This window comes from Stegostoma tigrinum, chromosome 5 (assembly GCF_030684315.1).
Source record: "Stegostoma tigrinum isolate sSteTig4 chromosome 5, sSteTig4.hap1, whole genome shotgun sequence".
Taxonomy (NCBI): Eukaryota; Metazoa; Chordata; class Chondrichthyes; order Orectolobiformes; family Stegostomatidae; genus Stegostoma; species Stegostoma tigrinum.
Genome location: NC_081358.1, coordinates 72480562 through 72504786, shown reverse-complemented (window position 1 = coordinate 72504786; position 24225 = coordinate 72480562). Strand labels below are relative to the sequence as shown.

Here is a 24225-nt window from a genome sequence, read left to right as displayed (position 1 = left end):
ATTTTTTATTTCCATTTCTGGAGTGGTAGATTTCCAGAATGCTGCAATTTTCATTCAAAATCATCTAAACATGAGAAGCTCATTTGTCAATTTAAGCTTCTGGCGCTGAGTTATAATGCACTGGCAGATTCAATCTTTTAAAAAGCTACATTTAATATATTAAATTTTTAATCTGTTCTTGTCCATAATTGATGTGAACATTGCAAATGTATTTTATGCCTGGTGAGTTATTAACATATTAGTTGTTATAATATGGATCAGCAGAGAGTATTTTTTCAACTATTTTAAACTTTTCTCTTGCATTGCTTGCTTCTAGAAAAACAATCAGAGCTGTGTGCAGAAAAAAAACAGAATACGCTGTTCCAGAAACTGATTAAAATTAGAAATGAGCAGATTTGTTGCTCCCTTTAAGTAAAGTAGGACTGAGTTGTTTTTCACTAAGAGAACACAATGTACTGGCTGTACCCAGCTTCAAGAGCTGTTTATCATAATGTTCCTTCACTTTGATTGGGAGAATCAATGGAATTTTACCCCGCCTACTCCAACTATCCCATTGAGGCCTCTCTGAGATTTGTGGTTACTTTTTGTGATTCTAGTTGCCTGTCACAGGCTGACATGTTTCACCCTGGAGGGGAATAGCTAGCAATTCCTGGAAACAAGAGTGTGTTGGGTACTGTTCCTGTAACTCCGTGAACAGAACTGTGTACTCATTTAAAGGGACATGAATTAAAACATTTTGGAAAATCAAGGGTGAAAAACACTGAAAACAATATGCAGGCATGTTACTCAGTGTACCTTGTTGTTGTTTCATGTAGTCTATGGAATTCAAATGCTGTTGACATATTCTTGCTGATGTTCACCCCCCCCCCCAGAATGTTAGCTATTTATGCAACCAGCATAAACATAAATGACTTAATTCTTAGTGTAGAGTTGAGAGAAATTTATCAAATTTCTGCCACTGCTGTCTGTATGTCAAATTAGCCCAAATTTCAACAACAACTTGTATTCATTTGCATCTTTAATGAAATAAAATATCCCACTTCACAGCAATAAAGAAAGAAATTACACCTAGCCACTCGAGGTAATATTAGGGCAGGTGGCTAAAAGTTTTGTGTCAGTAAGTATTCAAGAGTGCCCTAAAAGCAGAAAGTAAAGAAACAATGAATGGAATTTCAAAGATAGTAGGAACTGCAGATATTGGAGAGTCTGAGATAACAAGGTGTAGAGCTGGATGAACACAGCATGCCAAGCAGCATCAGAGGAGCAGAAAGGCTGACATTTCAGGCTTAAAATTAGGCAGCAGAAGGCATGGCCATCCATGGTAAAGCAACCAGAACTGGGGATGATGGAGAGACCAGAAGAAGAGGCCTTTTTAGTTCTGAGAGTTGCAGGACTGGACAAATAGAGACAGGTGAATAGAGAGAGGCAAAGCATGGAGGGACTTCAAAATAAAACAACGAAAATTTTAAAACTAAAGCATTGTGTAAACAGAAATCATTGTCTACTTAACAAAAAGCACTGGAGTTGAGTACACCTTGACTTGGTGCAAGTAAGAATACACACAGCAGAATTTTGCAGTGCAGAGCTCAGTTTTTGAAGGTGTGGGAATGCATTGGAATAGTCCAGTTTAGAGGTGGCAATTTCAGTTCATCTTGGTATGCAAGTGGCATAGAAGAGTGCAGTTTGGTGCGTGAGTGTTGTGTCTATATCTGATCACAGCATAATAAAGTCAATACCACACTCCTGGCAATTCCGACATCTATTTTTAAATTCGGTCTGTCTTCAGGTAAGTTACCCACATTCTTTATCAGAGTTGAGTTCTCAGGCTTTAAATATCTACAAACTTTATCTGAAACATCAGCTTTAACTGAAGAAATGACTAAAATCTTTTCAAAGTTGTATAACTTAGAAAAACTGTAGCAAGCTTTTCAGGTCAGAATATATATTTTCTTCTTGGTGGAAGTAATAAATAAAGCAAATGTATTTTATGCCTGGTGAGTTATTAACATATTAGTTGTTATAATATGGATTTATTTATAAATAAATAAAGATTGTCGCACTTACCAAAAATCAAGAAAGACAGAACTAAAATTTATCAGGTAATCTGTTTTGGCTGCTCTGGCAGTTGTTTAAAAATTGCAAAGTAAAGGCATCGTGGAGTTCAAAAGATTGGTATTCGCTCTCCCAGCTAATTTCCTCAATGAAATGTGTGTCTTGTTCTTGGTGGGTCTCCATGTCCAATCCCAAACAGATTCCTTCTAAGATCCTGTTGTATTCTCTGTATCCTAAGTACCAGATTTCCTCCATTGGTTGCTCCTACAAGAAAGATCTTGTCGAATTTTCTGAACAAATTGTCACAGACTTAATTTAAATTTGCATTATAAGCAAAATATGATTTTATAGAGAATTTGTGACTTCAATTAGAAAGTCAGTCCGTATTTATTGAAGTTATTTGAATGTAAAATGTACAACGACTTTCATATATTTTTAAATAAATACTAATAGAAGCTAGCGAGTTTTGAGAAGATTTGTAGCTCAGGTTGAGGTTCTGGATGTGAGTTTGCTCGCTGAGCTGCAAGGTTAGTTTTCAGACGTTTTGTCACCATTCTAGGTAACAAAATCAGTGAGCCTCCGATGAAGCGCTGGTGTTATGTCCCACCTCCTATTTATAAATAGAAAGTGGGACATACCACCAGCGCTTCATCGGAGGTTCACTGATGATGTTACCTAGAATGCTGACGAAACATCTGAAAACTAACCTTCCAGCTCAGCGAGCAAACTCACATCCAGAACTAATAGAAGCTATTTGTTACTTTTCAGTTAAACCACATTGAGACAAGTAGTCAAAGCACTGCTCGTTATTTACGTGTAAACAATTGCTTTTTGCATAATATTTATTTAAGAACCTCAGGGGTCAGTTAGCTCAGTTGGCTGAAAAGCTAGTTTGTAATGCAGAATGAGGCAAACAACATTGCTTGAATTCCCACTTCAGCTAAGGGTTACAATGCCTCTTCCCTTGCCTGAGGCATGGTAACCCTCAGGTTAAACAACCAGTCATCTCTCTGTAATGGGAGAGCAGCCCTATGATCCAGTAGGTAATCTTAACCCTAACCTTTGACTTTATTTAAGAACAGTCTAGAGTAAGAATAATTAACTGCAGGAAAGCCAACTTTATTGGGTTTCTAATCAGTATACTCCAGATAAATTAGAATCAGGGTTGGTAGGAAAGATGGTAATTGAATAATAGTTCTAAAGAAAATATAGTTCTTGCACATTCAAGGTATATTCCTACAAAGAGAAAGGACAGGTAAAGTAAATTTAGAGCTCTGTGGATGATGAAAGAGATGGAAACTAAGGTGGGAAGGAAAAAGTGCGCTTATGATAAATATCAGGTAGATGACGTAACCAATAACTTGGGTGAAAGCCAAAGGCTTGGTGGGGCAAGCAAAAAGTTGTCTAGTTTGCCTAAGGAGTTGAAGTATGCAAAAAGACTTCCAATTAACTAAAAGGAATCATAGAACATAGAACCGTACAGCACAGGAACGTGCCCTTCGGCCCACGAAGTGGCCAAATTAAACTAATCCCTCCTGCCTACCCTTGGTCCATATCCCTCCATTCCTTGCACATTCATATGCTTATCTAAGAATCCCTTAAACACCTTTATTGTATCTGTCTGCACCACCACCCCTTGAAATGCAGTGGGCCTCCTGCAGTGCCACAATGATGCCACCCAAAGGTCGCAGGAACAGCAACTCATATTCCACTTGGGAACCCTGCAGCCCAACGATATCAATGTGGATTTCACAAGCTTCAAAATCTCCCCTCCCCCTACTGCATCCCAAAACCAGCCCTGCCCGTCCCCACCTCCCTAACCTGTTCTTCCTCTCTCCTATCTCCTCCTTCCACCTCAAGCCGCACCCCCATTTCCTACCTACCTGTCCCCTCGACCTGTCCGTCCTCCCTGGACTGACCTATCCCCTCCCTACCTCCCCGGCTACACTCACCTCTACTGGCTCCATCCCCGCCTCTTTACCTTGTCTGTCTCCTCTCCACCTATCTTCTCGTCTATCATTCTTTGATCCGCCTCCCCTTGCTCCTTATTTATTTCAGAACCCTCTCCCCCTCTTCCTTTTCTGATGAAGGCTCTAAGCCCGAAACGTCAGCCTATGTGCTCCTAAGGTGCTGCTTGGCCTGCTGTGTTCATCCAGCTCCACACTTGTTATCCTTTGAAATGCATTCCGCACTCCTATCACACTCTGTGTAAAAAAAAAACTTGCCCTTCACATCTCCTTTGAACTTTTCCCCCCCCCTTACCTGGAATGCATATCTATCGTTTTACACATTTCAACTCTGGGAAGAGGACTCTGACCGTCAACCCTATCTGTGCATCTCATAATCTTATATATGGAGGTGTTGGTGTTGTTCTGGGGAGGACAAAGTTAGAAGTCATACAACACCAGGTTATAGGTGATAGTGATTTCAGATAAACCTGTTGGACAATAACCTGGTCTTGTGTGACTTCTAACATAATGTTATAGACTTCTAGTAAGCCTCTCCTCAGCCTTAGCTACACCCAGAGGAAACAAACCGTGTTTTTCTCGCCTCTCCTTATAGCTCATACCCTCCAATCCAGGTAGCATCTTGGTAAACCTCTTCTGCACCCTCTTCAAAGCCTACACATCCTTCATACAAAGTGGTGACCAGAATTGAATGCAATGCTCTAAACGTGGCCTAATCAAAGTCTGATAAAGCTGCAGCATGATATCCTGACTCTTGTACTCAATTCCATGACTAATAAAGACAAGCATGCCATCCACCATCTTTACCACTGTACCTACTTGCATGGCCACTTTCAGGAAGCTATGGACTTAAACCCTGAACTCTCGCTGTACATTAATGCTGTAGAGTGTTTTGCCATTAACTGTATTGTTTTCCTTAACATTTGCTCTCCCAAAGTGCAGCACCCCATTTAAAGGGGTGATAAAAGGGGAAGTGCATTGGATTAGGTACCAAAAAGCGGACTTGTGCATGGAGGCAAGATGTATAGATGAAATATGTACTGCAAATTCTTTATCTCTGAAGAAGATGCTCACCTGGCAAAGAGGAGATAATTCAAACAAGGAAGAAAGAACTGAATGAGATGATAATTGATGAGAAAGTGGTATTGAATATTCTGTCTGTACTTCAAATTAATAAGACAGGAGGATTGGGTGAGGTGCATCCAAGGACACAGGAAAGTGAAAGTGGAAATTGTGGAATTACTGACCAAAACGTCCCAGTCATCCTTCAACTCAGGAGTAGCGCCAGAAGACTGGAGAATTGCAAAAGTTATGGCCCTATTTAAATAAATACAATGTAAGGACAAGCCAAGTCAATTTAACTTCAGAGATAGTAGGAACTGCAGGCACTGCACATGCTGGCGAATCTGAGATAACAAGGTGTAGAGCTTGATGACCACAGCAAGCCAAGCAGCATCAGAGGAGCAGGAAGGCTGACGCTTTGGGTCCAGACCCTTCTTCAGAAATGGGGGAGGGGAAGGGGGTTCTGAAATAAATAGGGAGAGAGGGGGAGGCAGATAGAAGATGTATAAAGAGGAAGATAGGTGGAGAGGAGACAAACCGGTCAAAGAGGTGGGGATGGAGCCAGTAAAGGTGAGTGTAGGTGGGGAGGTAGGGAGGAGATAGGTAAGTCCAGCGAGGATGGACAGTTCAAGGGGGGAGGATGAGGTTAGTAGATTGGAGATGGGAATGGGGCTTGAGATGGGAGGAGGGGATAGGTGGGAGGAAGGACAGGTTAGGGAGCCAGGAACAAGCTGGGCTGGTTTTGGGATGCGACAGGGAGAGGGGAGATTTTGAAGCTTGTGAAGTCCACATTGATACCATTGGGCTGCAGGGTTCCCAAGCGGCAATTTAACTTCACAGTTTGGAATCTTCTAGAAATAATAATTCAAGGCAGACTTAAAAGTCACATTGACAAATGCAGGTTGGTTAAGGTGTGCCGGCATGGATTTCTGGAAGGAAAATCATTTTTAACTGACTTATTGGTGTTTTGTGAAAGAAATAACAGAGGCTTGATTCAGACAAAGCTATGTATATGTTGTATCTGAAATTCCAAAAGCCATTTGATACAATGCCATATGACAGACTTACAAATAAAGTAATAGCGCACAGAATGAAAGGTGCAATAGCAACATTGATATTGATTATATGATAGGAAATAAAACAGTTGGATAAAACATTGGTTAATGAAATAGTGTTTGAGCTGGAGGCAGGTTTGTAATGGACTTTCTCAGGGTCAGTGTTGGGACCTTTGCTTTTCCCGACATATATTAATCTGATTAATAGATTTTGGTGTGCAGGGCGCAATTTCAAAAGTTGCAGATGATGAAGGCATTTTGAACTGTGTATAGCTTAAAATGGACATAGACAAGTTTGGGTTAATATGTGGGACAAACAGCATGTGAAATTCAATATAGAGAAGTGTTAAGTGATTTGTTTTGATAAGTGTTACACCTCACCGGGATAGCGCACTGTAAATCAAGCCTCACTATCCCTAGAGTCGTCACAAAATATACAGGTACACAATATTCCTCAAAATATTATTTTGTCCCTGGGTGAAATGAAATACCAGGTTTCTGTACTTAACAAGAATTACTGATTATTACAAATTGTTTCTAACTACAGATAAACTATTATGAATGAACAACATACAACTCAACTGATGCAATCTCTCACCCCCTTATAAAAACAAATCACCCCATGTATACGACAGCAGGTGTATGGGCAGATGGAAACACCTGGAAGGCAACTCAATAATCCCTGCTTACAGGGTTTTCTGAGATGATTCTTCTGCCTTGTCAGGACTTGCTGGTCATGGAGCTTCTTCTCCAGGTACTTTTATGTGTTTGCAGGAGGCACAGAGTGACTGACTTTTACTTATAAAGTCTCTGATTTAGTTCTTAAAAGTCACAGAAAGACAGCAAGAAGTGAGGGAAATAATCTAGCTTCCTCCAGGCTTACGGTGTTTTTACTGCAGAGAAAAGGATAGTTCCTTTTTGGAAGGTACAGTAGCTTCTATCAGACTATTCGGACTCACAAGCTGTTCAGTTACCTGGAATCCAGTTGCATTGTTCTTGGCAAACGTTTGTTATTGACAACTGGTCACCATTCAGCTTTTTGTTGCCAGTCAAATTCCCTTTGCACACATCATCTGACTCCAGCATGTCTATGGTAATCTCCTCAGTGTTTGAGCAATGTTTCAGCAGGTCAAACAATACTTACGATGAATGTCACGCCATTTGCTTCTAAAGCCTGCAGTAATCTTTTCACAGTCTTTGGTTTTTAAACAGTTCTGTCACCGTTTCAGTGCACAATAAAAAAACACAAAAATAAGAAGATACTGTCTTCACATTGGGAAAACTTGGAAAGACAATATTAAAACAAGGTGAAATTCTATAATTGACCCAGAAGCAAAGAGACATATTTATATGTAAAGAATTTATTGAAGGTGCAGGCCAGGTTGAAATCATGCTTACATGTACTTAAAATAGAAATGTACAATATATTTATTAATGGGAGCACAGAGTGCAAGAGCAAGGAGTTTATGTTAATCTTAAGGGAAATGTTGTTTCAACCTAAACTGGAGTATTGTTTTCTGTTTTGAAAACACTTTTGGAAAGATAGGAATTCATGCATGACCATGGAGTAAAGGTTGTTATGAATGGCTCAAGGGATAGGGATTTAAGTTATGTAGTTAGTTTGAAGAAGTTCAGACTATATTTCTTTGAGAAGGAAGGTTGAGAGATTTGAAAGATATATTCAAAATCAAAAGCAGTCTCCTCCGGTAGGAGTGTTCAGAATGAGAGAGCGTAGATTTAATTGGCAGAAGAACTGATGGAGGCATGAGGACAGTTTCCTTTCATGCATTGTGTATAGGTTGCCTGTGATTGTGGTGGAGACAGGCAATCAAGGCCAAGAATTAGATTATTATATGAAAAGGAATTGTGCAATTTACAGGAAGAAACTGGTAAAGTGGCACTAGTTACGTTGCTCATTTGGAGAGTCGGTATATGGCAAGTCAAATGACTTCTGTGCTGGAACGGTTCTGTCATGTTTACTATCATAGAGTGAAACACAAATTATACTTGAATGGAAAGCTGTGGGAGTTGCATAATGTAACTTTGAACAAGATTTTTAATTGTATAGCACTTCCTAATCTTCAAAATTCTTAAAGTACTTTACAGCCTATGGTATATTTTGAATACATTCACATTTTCGATAAATGAATGTAAACATACTAAGCGTGATCATTTTATTCTCTTTTATCTGGAAATTATTTGGATTCTTCACTCCAGCTGTAGCGATTGTAACAAGATCAGCCAGATGGGCCCCATTGAATATGAGTTTCCTGATCAGGACCTTTAATTTGGTCGAATCAAAGTCCTGGCTGACACAAATAATCAAGAGTGTCAGACAATCTGTTCACTCTGAAGGAGCTGAATAAGTGACAAGGGCTCTCCACATGTAAACAGAGGTTGACTTGGTGACAGGACACCAGCTTCTGTGGAGTTATTTCACTAGCAAACTTCTTTAACACAGATTGTGAGTTTTTGTAATTAACAGAACAAAAGGCCATTTATTAAAAAAACTGCTTGCAAACCATGGTACTTTGCAAGGGATGTAAATAATGCAGACTGAATTTTGCTGTTTGATAGTAAAAATAAATAAAGTCACTTTGAATATTTAATGGAAACACTTCCATGACTTTCCTTTCTTGCCATCATGTACATTTACGGCTTGAGTCGTTTGTCCGCCATGTTGTCAGATCTTTGTCTTGCTCCCTTCCACTGATGATAGATCTTAAAAAAAGAGCCAATCCGGAGATCCAACCTTACCCAGCTCAGTTCTAACATTTTCCACTCATTGTGCTACAAATCGAATAACAATCCTGTCAGTGCCACTAGTACTATTCCTTCCTTCATTTTGATAACTCTCATCTGTACTGCCAATCATGATGTACCAGCCTGATAAATTTAGGAAAGCATTCTCACTGTATATCATCAATATTGAATGTCTAAGAGCTGGATTAGATTAGATTCCCTACAGTGTGGAAGCAGCCTCTTCGGCCCAACAAGTCCACACCGCCCCTTGAAGCATCTCACCCAGACCCATTCCCCTATAACCCACACACCCCTGAACACTACAGGCAATTTAGCATGGCCAATCCACCTAGCCTGCACATGTATGGACTGTGGGAGGAAACCAGAGCACCTAGAGGAAACCCACGCAGACACGGGGAGAACGTGCAAACTCCACACAGTCACCCGAGACTGGAATCGAACCCGGGTCACTGGCACTGTGAGGCTGCAGTGCTAACCACTGAGCCACCGTGCTGCCCCAAAGAAACAATTTAAGGACTGAAAGGGCACATGTAACAGAACAAAACTATTTGGAAATGAATATAGTAGGATTTGATTGCAGCAGTAAAGAAGTCTTACTGCAGTTATATGCAGCCTTGATGAGACCACATCTGGAATATTATGTGCAGTTTTGGTCACCTCATCCGCAGAAAGATGCAGTTGCCATACAGGGATTACAACAAAGGCTCACCAATTTAATTTCTGGGATATAGGGATTATCCTATGTGGTAAGATATGGAATCGTTTTTGTTTGCTCATGATATGTGGGCATTGCTATCCAGTTCAGCATTTATTGCCCATTTCTAATTGCTTTGGAGAAGGTGGTGAGATGCCTTCTTCAATCCTTGTATTCCTTCAATGTAGGAGCATTTACTGTGCTGTTAGGGCAGTTATAAACTAAGCCAAGTCTAGTTGCCTATGTGGCTGGTTTGCAATACAGAGTGACACCAACAGTGCGATTTAAGTCTCATACCAACTGAGGTCCCTATGAATGGCACAGCTTTTCAACCCCACTGCTGTCTGGTGTGTAGTGACTCTCGGGTGGAACTCACCACCTCCAAAACCAGAGGACATGTATGAGGAATTTGTGCACTCGGAGTGTGGTGAATCTTTAGAACTTCTGCCCTAGAGGGCTGTGGAATTATAGATTTCGAGTATATTCAAAATTGATATTGATCAGTTTATACATATTAAGAACATCAAATGATATGGAGACAGAAATGTAATGAAGTAAAAGGTTAGCCATGACCTTGTTGGAAACAAGAATGGGATAAAAAGACTAACCCATAGCTGCTCTTATTTCTTACTCCCCAGCACTGATAAACTTCATCTAGAACAGTGGAAGAGTAGCACCAAAAGCTTGCCTGATTTAACAACTAATTAAGAGGTTTTTCAAGGTCATATTCAGATTTTGGCCATGGTGCAACCGCTGAATTTGGGGTTGGGAAATAGGAGGTGAATGCACATCATGAAACTCATGGGTTAGATGCAGAGGAGATCTTGGGTTACAGGTACTGTAGTGTCAGTGAAGGTTGCAGAAAGACTTCATGATGCATGGTCAGCATGAAGGCAGCAGTTGGCAATAAGGGAAATGGAAATGGCTGCCAGATGTCAGGTTCAGAGGTGATGAGAAACAATCCTCCAAAGGAAGGGTGGAAGTCTAGCACAATGAAGTGAAGGGAGAGGAATGGCCGCGAGGATATTGAGACCATGTCTCAGCATAGGATCTACAACTAAAGATTGAGCAAATATGGAATGACTGAGAACTGTGGCTGTCTAGGCAATTGGTCAGTAAGATTTACACGCAGAAAGCTATACACCTCACAGTGTATCATATGCCTTGCCATTTTCTGTCAGTAGCCATCACAGTCATTGTTTACTGAAATCTAGGCAGAGTAGAAAGTGTACCGTCATTTGCACAAATTCGTTAATCTAAATCTTCAACTTCTGCTGTGCCAACAACTCAACAATATAAATCTAGCCCAGTGGTTCTTGCATAGCTGCTGTTCCCACCACCTAAAAATCAAACTATTTGAGTGGAGTAAACTAAGTAGTTATACAAGGCCAATCATTGAAATAAAATTGTGTTAATGACAAATGATTAACAATAAATGGCTGGGTCACAGTGAAAATGAAGTTTATTTCAAAGGTCGAGGTAAAAGAACCAGAACTCAAGCTAATAAGTTTAAAGGTTTTTCTTCTCATAGGTTATGTTTTCTAGTGCAAGACATGTATGGTTTGTTTGGTGAAGTTCATCATCATACATTCTGCTCATTGGAAGAGGACTTGCAGGTGCAGAATGCCTGCTGGGAAGGAAAGGCATGCTACCTAACGGGAATGAAGGTTCTACAGAGAACAACAAGAGGGAGGTAAGCATCCAAAAAATGTGTTTGCATTAAAGGATCCTGTACTTTTAGGGTGTTATTTCTTGCAAAATAATCAGATTTACAGTGCACCAAAGAATTACTGGATTCTAGATACTTTTGATCCTTATGACATGTAAGATCTTAGCCTTGAAATTGCAGTGTTACTGATGACAAAGCTGTCATTTTTATAGGTCTGTTGGCTTAGTATGTGTCACATTAGTAGTACTATTGACAGTAGTACTGGCATTTATGATTTGCGCATGGTATTGCTTAGACATCTGATCTGTTGGTGTATAGTTTTTCTTCATGGGTCTCAAAATACCACAGAAGGTACCATTTCAAAGTTAATGCAATTGGAGATACAGATTGCCATTTTATAGTGGGAAGGCAGTTAATCATAAATCAAGCTGATCCTTGTACTTTACCCTCAAGAGTAAAGAGATTTAGGAGTTATCTAATTAGAACAAAGTTTGAAGTTCACAGCGGTAGATGACTAATGTAGACGGACATTGTGATGTGTTGCCAGTTTATGATGTCACCAGTTGATAGTGCTATTTGGCTGAACATCCTATGTTCATAATATTTTGTAGGTTAAATGTGCTGCTTTATGCAAAGAAGGGTACAGGAAAATTAATCATTTAACTCTTGCCATATTCTTAATGTTAAATGCTAAATGCTAATTACTTTGGTAGTTGTTTAAATATAAAACTAGCACCGTGCATTTGTCAGGTAAAAAGCTTTAGCAGCTTAGTATGCTGATCATAGTGCATCTCACTTAGTGTTCGTGTTTATATGTATGATTAAACAACGTGTTCTAGAAACTTTGCTGATCAATAATTTAAGCAAATAATTTCCTTACTTCATGTCAATTTGTTCAGTAAGGTTTATAATGATTTATGATGTCTTGCCTGGTAAAATAAAAGCTATAACAATAATCATGTGATCTACTGCAAACATAATGAGATTCTGTTATAAATCAGGTCTCAGAAGGGTTCCTTTCAAACTTAATATAACAGAAATGTCTGTGAATATTGTACATTGAATTTGACAATTATTCGAGATTTGGTAAAGATTTAGCTACAGTAGCCTAATTCGGTAGTGCTTTTTTTGGATCGAGATTGAAATTTGTCATGGCAATGCAAGTTGATTTGTTGTTTCTGGAGAAGAATGTAACCTAAAGTCATCATGGTCCCAGAGGGCAATAGGGCTGCTTTCTCATTAGAGTGAGATGACTGGTGGTGACTTTAACCTGAGGATCACCACACCTCAGGTGAGATTGAGAAAGTGGGTACCTAATGGTATCTCAGCTGATGCAGGAATTTAACTGCGCTGTTGGCATTGCTCTGTATGGCAAACTAGCCATCTAGCTAACTGAGCAAACAGATTAGCCAGCAAACAGACTCTTGAAAGAGATTGTAATCTTGTGTGCTATGTAAAAGTTTAATTTGTTACTGACAAAAGGATTCACATGTACATTGTTTGGGCGTAACTGCAGTCACTGACTGTCCCTGAATTTGTGGGCAACATCAACTTGGTGTCACTGATTTCAGCCATGGATCTTGATAGAAACTAAAGGGTGATTCTCATCCTTTAGATATTGGGACACATGTCCCAGGAGGTAGCAGGATGTGGAGTTCAGGAATTGCTTTCTCCTCTTTCTCTGTATGCTGTTGTACCTCATCATTGATATGTTGGGAGTCAAAGCATGATGCAGCTCGATGGATAAGTTGTTACCATTCTGAACAATTGGCAGAAAGGTCATCTCAATCATTAACGTCAATGTCACCGAACTTAGAGAGTCTGAAAGTATCTTTGAAATGTTTTCTTTGTCCTCCCATGCAGTGTTGATCGTTTAAGAGCTGACAGAACAGTACCTGCTTGGGAGAGGATTTTTGCCTATTAGGGACAGTTTTTAGTCTATCAACATTGACTTTGCAGGTGATTTGTCTGAATCTTTGTGTATTTAGCTTCAAGAAGGTCAGTAGTGCATGTTTGACTGTCTGTTCATTATAACTGCAGTGGGGACATTACTGGTGGAATTTCTCTAGCACTCTTACAAGTTGCAGATACTCATAATCCAATTCTCACTGCAGGCATGTTGCGACAGTAACTACTGTGTACGCTAGGACTTTTTGTTGACTTAGAGATGTTGCTGTTATCAGACATTCACAATCATGGTTTGCGGAATGCTGAGTTGACAAAACTTGATTGGATTGTTGGATCTTCTAATCGATAGTGGCCTTTTGGGAGATATAGTTGCCAAGGTATGTGAAATGCTTGACGTATTGCCAACCTCCCTACTTCACCAAAGAGGGGAGGTAAAGTATTTGGCTGACCAGATGTAGGTTGATATTAGTTTTGTTGTGGCAATATTTAAGGAAAGATCAAGTTTTTCTTTCATAAATTCAAAGAGATTAAGTTTGGCTTTGAAATCTGGTGAAGAGTGTGCCACAACGCTGAACTCATGTATATCAAAGAGGTATGTTTTGTACAGAGTCATCTGAGGTTAATAAGTTCTCCATCTAGACACATTTGATAGTTCAAATGTTAGAACACATAGATAATCTTAGCAGTGATTAGCATGACAAGAACCGCAGTCATGTCCAGTAAACTGTCAAAACTCCAATTTGACACTGCATCACTCAATGAGGCTTTATATCTTGGGTTGGGCAGCTAAAAGAACAAGCTGGGAATTCACCTCCTCCTGAGAGGAAAAGCTGACAGCAAACATCATGTTCACATAAATGTTCTTGCTTTTCATTAATTGATCTTAGATCTACTTTCAGAACTCACCAACTGTATAAATGAAAGACTGCTGATACTTTGCATCCAGAACCAAGATACCATTTTATTTAAGCTTATGCTCTTACCTTTGATTGTGAGAAAGGTGTTGAGAAATATCTATTCTGACATTCAGTCCAAAAGAGGAAAACTTTATTGTTCTTGGGGCCTTTTTTTGACAAGGTTTGTTGTGACCTGCGATTATTTAGCGTGGAAACACTGAGAGAAATAAAGGAAAGAAAATGCGATTATAATGATGTCCACCTACTGACAAAGTGTGCTCAGCGTGGCCTCTTTAAAACATGTATCCTTCCACCCCAAAGACAAATATAAAATCGCAGGAGGCTTCCTGTATCAAAGCACTGGCAGATCCACAATTATGTTTTTTGGATAAAACATCTGGGTGATGTCAGTATCACTCAAACCACGTATGGGACTGATGCATTCTATAAGGCATTAAGGTGTGGGAACAGAAGCAGGCCATTCAACCAAGTGAGTCTGTTCTGACATTCACTGAAAGTCTGGATTGTCTGAAATTCCTCAACACCACTGCTTTCTCACATTGCCCTTGATTCTCTTGCTTATTAAAAAATGTCAATCTTAGCCTTAAATATACTTAATGACCCAGTCTTGGGAACCCTCTACAATAAAAAATTCCAGAAATTCATTACCCTCTGTGGGAAGAAATTCCTCCTCATCTCCAGCTAAAACAAGCACCTGCTTCTTCTGAAACTGTGCCCTCTCGTCCTAGACTCTCCCCTGTCAAATCACCTAAGAATCTTGTATGCTCTAATAATGTCACCTCTCATTCTTCTAAGTTCCAAAGAGTACAAACCCAGTCACCTCAACCTTTCCTCATGACACCGTCCCTCCATATCCACGATCAGCTTAATAAATCTTCCGTGGACTGTCTCAATACTGGGGTACCATTCCTTAGATAAGGGGGCCCAAAACTGTTCATAGTATTCCATCTGTGGTCTGACTAGTACCTAGTAAAGTGTTAGCAGAACTTTCCTATTTTCTACTCCATTCACTTTTTAATGAAAGTCACTGTTCTATTTGCCTTTCCTGTTACCTTCTGAACTTGTACGCTAGCTTTTTATACACTCCACAAATCTTAAATCCTTGTGCAGCTTTTTATAGCTTTTCTACATTTAATTGCATGTAGTGTCCAGGGATATTTAGGTTTGGTAGGTTAGACATGGCAAAATGCAGGGGTAAGGGAATGAGTCAGGGTGTTATGTTCTTCAGAGGGGCAGTATGGACTGGTTGGGCTGAATGGCTTGTTTAATTGGTCATTCTGGTAACTAGTAAAAGATGTTTTTATTTTAACTGTTGTCTGTGGTGATTTGGAATGAGAGCACCAATGCCTTAGTTGTAAACAGCTGTCTCTGTCTAATTTTCATATACTAACACAAAAACAGCAAGTGCTGGAGAAACTCAGCAGGGCTGGCAGCATCTGTAGAGAGGGAAAAAGAGTTAACATTTCAAGTCCAGTGATCTTTCAACAGAGCTGTAATATACCTTCAATGTTTTAATAATCCTTATCTTAGTTGACATCTATTTATTTGGATATGGCCTAGCTTCTTCAAAAGTTGCATTTAATTTTCATGAAAGTGAGTACTATAATATTGATACCACAATAATGTGCTACTTATTTTGTTGCTTTGAATCTTTCTGAAAACTGAATAGGGTGATTAGCAGATATTGGTAGATGAATTGGTTGTGAAATATCAACCTCAGCTAGTTACAGCCTGCTCTACTTAACACTTCAGTGCTTTTGTTTTGAATATGCTGTTCAATGTAATTCTAAACCCTGGTTGAGCAGGTTTTTCCTCTTCTGGAAGACTCTTCGCACACTAAGACAGTCACTGTCCAGTGCAATATGTAAGAAACAGAAGCTAGCCAGGGTGTGACGTTTTGGCAAATTAGTTTTTCTTAATGGTGCTTTTGTTTTAAACATAAGATTTGAAAGTCTGGTCTCGATCATCAGAATTGTGATAAGATGTGTCATTGACAGAACAGTGATGGAAGGTATTAGAGGCATTTGCACAATAACAATTTGCTCACTGGTGCTGCAAACTGGACTAAAGGGTTGAATTGGAGCAGTAAGGTGAGAGAGACCACCATTATGATCAAGACTGCATTTGACTGAACATGGTATCAAGAAGCCTGAGCAGAATTATAGTCAATGGGAACAGTGGAAAACCTCTCCATTCATTGGACTCCACATTTGCCACAAAGGAAAGCTGTTGTGGCTCTTCAACTCAACCACACAACATCGATGCATGAATTCTTTAGGCTAGTGGCCAGGCCCCAAACGTCTTCATCAGTGATATTCCCTTTGTCATTTTGGGCAGAATGACTGTTGGTGATTGCACAATTCAGCATTGTTCATGACTACTCAAACACTGAATTGATCTGTGTCAGAATGCAGCAAAACCTGGGAAATGTTCAACCTTAGGCTGATAAATCATAGAGATCATAGAATTCCTTCAGTGTGGAAACAGGCCCTTTGACACAACAAGTTCACACCGACCGTCAGATTATCCCACCCAGATCCATCCCACATAACCCACCAAACACTCGGGAAATTTAACATGGCCAATCCACCTAGTCTGCACAACATTAGACTGTGGGAGGAGACCGGAGCACCCAGAAGAAACCCAGGCAGAAACGGAGAATGTGCAAGCTCCACCCAGACAGTCGCCCGAGGCTGGAATCGAACCTTGGTCCCTGGTGCTGTGAGGCAGCAGTGCTCACCACTGAGCCACTGTGCCATCTGGCAAGTAATATTCATATTACACAAGTTGCAGGAAATTACATTTCCAATAAGAGAGAATCTAACCATCTGCCCCTTACTCTAGATGGTATTATCAATGAATAGAAAAAAATAAGAAGAGCAGAGGTTGACAATTCTGTGAAGAGTAACTCACTTCTTGACTTCCCAAAGCTTGTCCACCATCCGTAGACTATCAATATGTAACAGAACACTCTCATTTGCCTGAATTATTGCAGCTTCAACTCTCAAGAAGCTCAACACCATCTGGAATAAAACGACATGTTTGATCTGAACCCATCCTTAAATGTGCACTCACTCTGCCACTGACATACAGTAACAACAGTGTGTACCATATACTGTAGCAACTGGCCAAGCCCCATTGACAACACCTTCTAATCCTCACAAATTCTACCGTCCAAAAGGGCACATGGGCAACTTGATCACCTGCAAATTTCCCTTCAAGTTATGTATCATCCTGTCTTAAAAATGTATCATGTTCCCTAAGTGTTGTTGGGCCAAAATCCTGAAATTCCCTCCCTAAGAGCACAATGGGTCCAACTAACTCCACAGATTGTAGCGATTCAAGAAGGCAGAACAGTACCACTTTCTCATGTTCAGTTAGAGATAGTAAATACTGCCTTTGCCAATGGCACCCATATCCCATGAACAATAATAGTAAAAATATGGTAATCTTCTTGCTGATGCTCGGTTCACATGTAAACGTAGGTCAATCTGCAGAAATACCAATTTTCTTTTGGAGTAGGACTTTTTTATTGTCTCTTGTGTCAATACAGTCATCTGTCTTTTTGGACTTAAGTTCGTAAACATTCTTGCAGCAACATGTTTGCTAGAAGCAGCTGATTTCTTCCTGTGTCTTCTAAGTAGACCTTCTTGGAGGTGAAATGTTGCAGTTGTTCACGAGTTAATAGTGGGACCAAGTTAATGAGAACCTCCTGAAAGACCAAACCATTTAGATTTTCCCTTTAGCTGTTTTGCCAGATAAATAGACACTCAATGATTACTGAGTTATGATTGACTGTAATTAACTGTATTCCTAGTAAATTAGAGTGATCCTATGGAAAACAATTTCAAGTTTGTGCTGGCTTTGTTGGGCACTGTTGTTGCTGTTACAATTTTTGAGGTAGGCTTAAGGTTTGGTTTCAAAAGCCAGAATGTTATTCAGGGGCTAGCAAATTAAGGATATGTTCCCCAGCATAGCTCCTAGCTTTGTTGATGATGTGGAGACAAGTGTCTTTTTCCTTGTTTATAGTTTGTACTGGTAGGAATGTTATTTTTTTCTCCTCTACTGCCAGATGAGTCAAGCTGGTGTTGCTCCTCCATTTCTTCCGAAAGAATCTCTTCCCACATTCATATCCCAGCATCTCTGAACTCTACATTGCAAATTTATGGACTGGATTACTGGAATGGATAGTTGAATAAGACATCTTAAATTAGTTTTAAGAAGAACTAGGTAAATTCTTGTCAAAAAATAGGATTCAATATTCTTAAAATGGTGAAGAGAGTGGGAGAGACCTGTTAGGACATGTGAGGAGAAAAATTGGCTCACCCCTTTTTAATTCTCTCTAGTTGGCCACAAAAAAATGTTTTTATTTGTATGCAGCTATCATACTTCAGTTAAAGCATATTTACCTACATCAAAATTATGGAGCGAAATAACAAAGTCTGCTTGAGTGAAAGAAAAAGTAGTTTTATTACCTACCGACCCTAAGTAAAGTAATAGAAGCACATCAAATACATGCATATGTACAAACGCAGGTAATGTCTTTAAAAAAAATGTCAGATCTGGTCACTATGAATAGGCTACTCAGTTTTTAGAAAAAGGTTCTTGGGGACTTTGAGATATTAGATTTTAAACCTGAGGCCAGTTGTTTAATTGTTGACTCTAATTCTACAGCATTGACAAAGTTTGTAGATCCTGAGGTCGTGATAAATGGTTGTTATCCCAAGTTACTTTTTAACTGGGCATGAACTTTGAGATTGAGGGCCAGGGAGAGAAAACCTTGAAGTGTCCTTGCTATTATCACCTCACCTTGCTTTTTCTCTGCTTTGCTGCTAAAACAGCTGTTCTCACAGGACCATTTGCAAACTCCTGACTCTGCTCTGTTGTTCTTCCTAACTGAAAGCTCCACAGTTAAACTTTCATTTACAAATATGTGGATTTATCATGCAATTGCACATAAAATAAAGAAATGCAAATTCCTTGACACTGACTCAGTTGACTAGTTTATTCAGTTTTTAGATAACATGGTAATCACAATGTGCAGCCAGCTTTATTTATTTCATTTGATTTCTCTGGATTGATACAACCTGTGATCAGGTGACTACAGCAGCCATCTTAGTTCAGTATTTGTATGGCTTTTTAAATAAAAATATTAGTCCGTGAAGGCCTCTGGTATTAAAATTAGATGATGAAAGTTTAATTACGATAGCCCATGTTTACCATTATCAGAAGAGGCCTTGTTGAGATGGGTTTGAGAAACAATAATTAAATAAGGAGAGAACAAAGCAATTAAAGCATCACAGACAACTCAAAATTGAACTAGTATTACTGGGTGAGAAGAGAATGAAAGAACTGATCTGTTGTGAGATGTAACGGCAGAGACTAGAGGAATACAGAAACTGTTGTGCGGGGAGCAAAGTGACAAGTGTGCATTGGCACAATTTATTGTTCAGTATGGAAAGGAAAAGAGCACAAAGCACTGCAGTGACTGGGAGGGCTGTGGGAATGCGAGGGTACATTTATTGTTCTTCCATGAACAGGAGGGCTTGGTTGCTATCAGAGTACAGAGGACATGACAAACCAACACATCTCTTTACAGCGTAAGCAACATGTTCAAGGAGATTTAAACTAGAATTTTAAAATCTTCTGCACAAAAGAGTGAAAATACAGAGCTAAGAAATAATTTTATTGTATATATGTATTTTGGTATTTACACGTTCACTGAGGAAAACACTGGGCTGTCGAGACAAGGTGTAAGACAAGTGCATTTTTTTTTCCTTTATCCTAATCAAGCTCTCAGAAATATTTAAACATTGATGTGCCAGCCATGACTCAGCTGGTGGCACTCTTGATACTTGAGTTAAATGGTTTTGTGCTCGAGACCCACTGCAGAGCACAAGCACAACACTGCGATGCAGTTGCAAAGGTATGCTCCAGTGTCAAAAGTGCTTTTTTCAATGAGATCTTAAATCAAAGCCTCTCAGGTAATGTAAAAGTTCCATGGCCCTATTTTGAAGAGTAAGGAGGTATCTCTTGTATAGTAGTCAATATTTATCTGTCATTCAGCATCACAAAACTGATTGCTTGCCCATTATCCAGTATTACTGCTGTCTGCTGCGCACAGATTGGCTGCTGCATTTCCTGCATTATAGTAGTGAATATACTTCAAAAGTACTTAATTAACTACATCCACAGCCTGGAAGGGACTAAATAAATTCACATCTTTACATCAAATGGACATCAGAATATGTTTTTTGCTTGCTATTTGTGATTTTTATGTAAGAAAAATGTCGTTTTCATCTAACTTGTATTTTATCTCTCAGGTCTTCAGGACTGTTCAGTCTGATTGATAGTCTTTGGCCTCCGTTGATTTCTCCAAAGGTCCATGGCCAAAGCCAAGGCAGCCAGGAGGTAACGGGAGAGGGTTCTTTTACTGATTTAAGACAGGGAGGTCAGTTTATTCGGGAAATATTTGAGCAGGATTTCGATTTATGTTTGTACAAAACAGATAATGGAATCAAATGTGAGATAACAAGGTGTAGAGCTGGATAAACACAGCAGGCCAGACAACATCAGAGGAGCAGGAAAGCTGAAGTTTCGGGTCTCGACCCTTCTTCAGAAAATTTTCTGATTTTCTGAAGAAGGGCCTAGACCCGAAATGTCATCTTCCCTGCTCCTCTGATGCTGCTTGGCCTGCTGTGTTCATCCAGCTGTACACCTTGTTATCTCAGATTCTCCAGCATTGGCACTTCCTACTATCCCTGTAACAATGGAATCAAACGTGTAGAGCTGGGTGAACACAGCAGGCCAAGCAGCAGCAGAGGAGCAGCAAGCTGACGTTTCGGTCCTAGACCCTTCTTCAGAAAGGCCCTGCTGTGTTCATCCAGCTCCAAATCTTGTTATCTCAGATTCTCCAGCACCTGCAGTTCCTACTATCTCGGAATCAAATGTGATTTGGTTTTCTTGACAACAACAGGGCAAAGTTTATTAAAATTCATCTTTTCCTTCACTAATATTCCTCATTCTAGACGAAGGAAGAATGTTCATACTGCATAACAGTAGGAGTGGGAAACACTTCTCCTTTAGCAAATTTCGTCAACAGAATGACTCTTAGATATTCCTATATAAACTGAAAACTGGCAGATTCCTGTGTCAAAACAAATGGGAAGGGTTTTTCTGTATGTCTATCTTAGTCTTGCAAACACTGGGGCCAGAGCTTGAATGCCAACAACAACGAAAGGGCTGCTCAACTCTCGTATTTATTTATTTTTTTATTCTTGGGAAGTGACTGCAGTGACTGGGAACTTAAATCTTGTGCCAGATGCTGGTAAGACTCGGAAAGAAAATAATAAAAAAAATTGGCCCTACTTCAAAAGAGGGCCTCCTAGAATAAAGGCGTTCATGTTCTGAAAAGTCGCACCCAAAATGTCTGTTGTTAAAATCTAATTGGGTGCTGAAATTGCATTATTGCCCTTTGTTATTTGCCACACTAATAGTCTTGAATGAGTTGCAGGGCTAAAGCTTCCACACATACTAATAAAGGCAACTTCTGTTGCTTGCTTGTTATCAAGCAAGCTATATGGAAATTATGTTAAATATTATTGTAGTTGGGGGTTGATTAGCTCCCATGGTTGGACAGCCTGTTTTCAAAACAGAGTGATGCCAACAGAATGGATTCAATTCCCTGACTGGCTGAGGTTGAAGGACTCCCGTCCTCAAACTCTGTACTCACCTGAGGTGTGGTGACACACGTTAAGTCACCATCAGTCAGTCACCTCACTGTCTCTAATGAGGGAGCAGCCCTATGGTCTGGGAGGACTTTTACCATCACTGCTCTTGTAGTATAATTGTTCTGAAATGTTGTTAGCCTCTTAACCATTTGCAAATAAATTCCTGGTTCCAAATGCATTTCATGATTGTCAAGCAGATTTCAAATAAAAGGATATCACAATCTTCAGATGTTAAATGGCAACTAATGCAGCTCACAATAGTGTGTGACAGTTCTCTACTGCTCCACTTTAGAAAGAAACACAATCCAGAGTTACATTGCTGCTTTTGCACTGTGAATCCAAAATCTCACAGTATGAATAACAACATGGTTGCATAACTGCAACTTAACTGAAACAGAACGGGCAGCTCTCCGCTCCCTCCGCTCCAATTCCAACCTCACCATCAAACCCGCAGACAAGGGAGGCGCAGTTGTAGTATGGCGCACTGACCTTTACATTGCTGAGACCAGACGCCAACTCTCCGACACCACCTCCTACTGCCCCCTTGATCATGACCCCGCCCCTGAGCATCAAACCGTCATCTCCCAAACCATCCACAACCTCATCACCTCAGGTGACCTCCAACCCACAGTCTCCAACCTCATTGTTCCCCAACCCAGCACAGCCCGCTTCTATCTCCTTCCCAAAATCCACGAACGCCTGCCCTGGTCGACCTACTGTCTCTGCCTGCTCCTGACCCATCAAACTCATCTCCACCTATCTGGTCTCCATTCTCTCCCCCTTGGTCCAGGAACTCCCTGCCTACATCCGTGACACCACCCACGCCCTCCACTTCCTCCAGAACTTCCAATTCCCCAGTCCCCAACACCTCATTTTCACCATGGACGTCCAGTCCCTATATACCTGCATTGCTCATGCAGATGGCCTTAAGGCCCTCTGCTTCTTCCTGTCCTGCAGACCCGACCAGTCCCCCTCCATCGACACCCTCATCCGCCTAGCCAAACTCGTCCTCACCCTCAACAATTTCTCTTTTGATTCTTCCCACTTCCTACCAACTAAGGGGGTAGCCATGGGTACCCGCATGGACCCAAGCTATGCCTGCCTCTTTGTAGGTTATGTGGAACAGTCCCTCTTTCGCACCGACACTGACCCAAAATCCCTCTTCCTCCATTACATTGACGACTGTATCGGCACCGCCTCATGCTCCCAACAGGTGCTCGAACACTTCAGCCATTTCACCAACACCTTCCACCCCAACCTCAAGGTCACCTGGACCATCTGCAATACATCCCTTACCTTCGTGGACCTTTCTGTCTCCATCTCAGGCAACCACCTACAAACCAATGTCCATTTCAAGCCCACCGACTCCCACTGCTACCTGGAATACACCTCTTCCCACCCATCTTCCTGCAAAAATTCCATCCCCTATTCCCAATTCCTTCGCCTCCGCTGCATCTGCTTCCAGGATGAGGCATTCCACTCCCGCACATCCCAGATGTCCTCGTTCTTCAAGGACCGCAACTTCACCCCTCCCGCAGTGGTCGAGAATGCCCTCGACCGTGTCTCCCACATTTCCCACATCTCATCCCTCACACCCTGCCCTCGCAATAACCACCAAAAGAGAATCCCTCTAGTCCTCACATACCACCCCACCAACCTCCGGATACAATGCATCATCCTCCAACACTTCCGCCATCTACAATCCAGCCCCACCACTAAAGACATTTTTCCCACCCCACCCTTGTCTGCCTTCTGGAGAGACCACCTTCTCCACGACTCCCTTGTCCGCTCCAAACTCCTCTCCACCCCCACCACACCTGGCACTTTCCTTTGCAACTGCAGGAAGTGCAACACCTGCCCCCACACCTCTCTCACCCCCAATGTGAGGCCCAGGCCCCAAGATGACTTTCCACATCAAGCAGATGTTCACCTGCACATCCACCAATAGGGTATACTGCATCCGCAGTACACGGTGTGGCTACCACTACATTGGGGAAACCAAACGGAGGCTTGTGGACCACGTTGCAGAACACCTACGCTCGGTTTGCAGTAAACAACTGCACCTCACATCCGCGAACCATTTTAACTCCCTGTCCCATTCCTTAGACTATATGTCCATCCTGGTCCTCCTGCAATGCCATAATGATGCCACCCGTAGGTTGCAGGAACGGCAACTCATATTCTGCTTGGGAACCCTGCAGCCCAATGGTATCAATGTGGACTTCACCAGCTTCAAAATCTCCCCTCCCCGCACTGCATCCCAAAACCAGCCCAGCTCGTCCCTGCCTGCCGAACCTGTTCTTCCTCTCGCCTATCCCCTCCTCCCACCTAAAGCCGCACCTCCATTTCCTACCTACTAACCTCATCCCGCCCCCTTGACCTGTCCGTCCTCCCCGGACTGACCTATC

The 24225-nt window shown here is 40.9% G+C and overlaps 1 protein-coding gene across 6 annotated transcripts in view; it reads left to right on the top strand.

The window, feature by feature from the left end:
- spidr (scaffold protein involved in DNA repair) overlaps positions 1-24225 on the top strand; it is a 252990-nt gene that overhangs the window by 177631 nt on the left and 51134 nt on the right. For all 6 annotated transcript variants that reach the window (XM_048529193.2, XM_048529190.2, XM_048529192.2 and 3 more), the window contains 2 exons: positions 11125-11286; positions 20411-20498. In XM_048529193.2, the coding sequence (XP_048385150.1) occupies positions 11125-11286; positions 20411-20498 (250 nt within the window). The remainder of the gene's footprint in view (positions 1-11124; positions 11287-20410; positions 20499-24225) is intronic.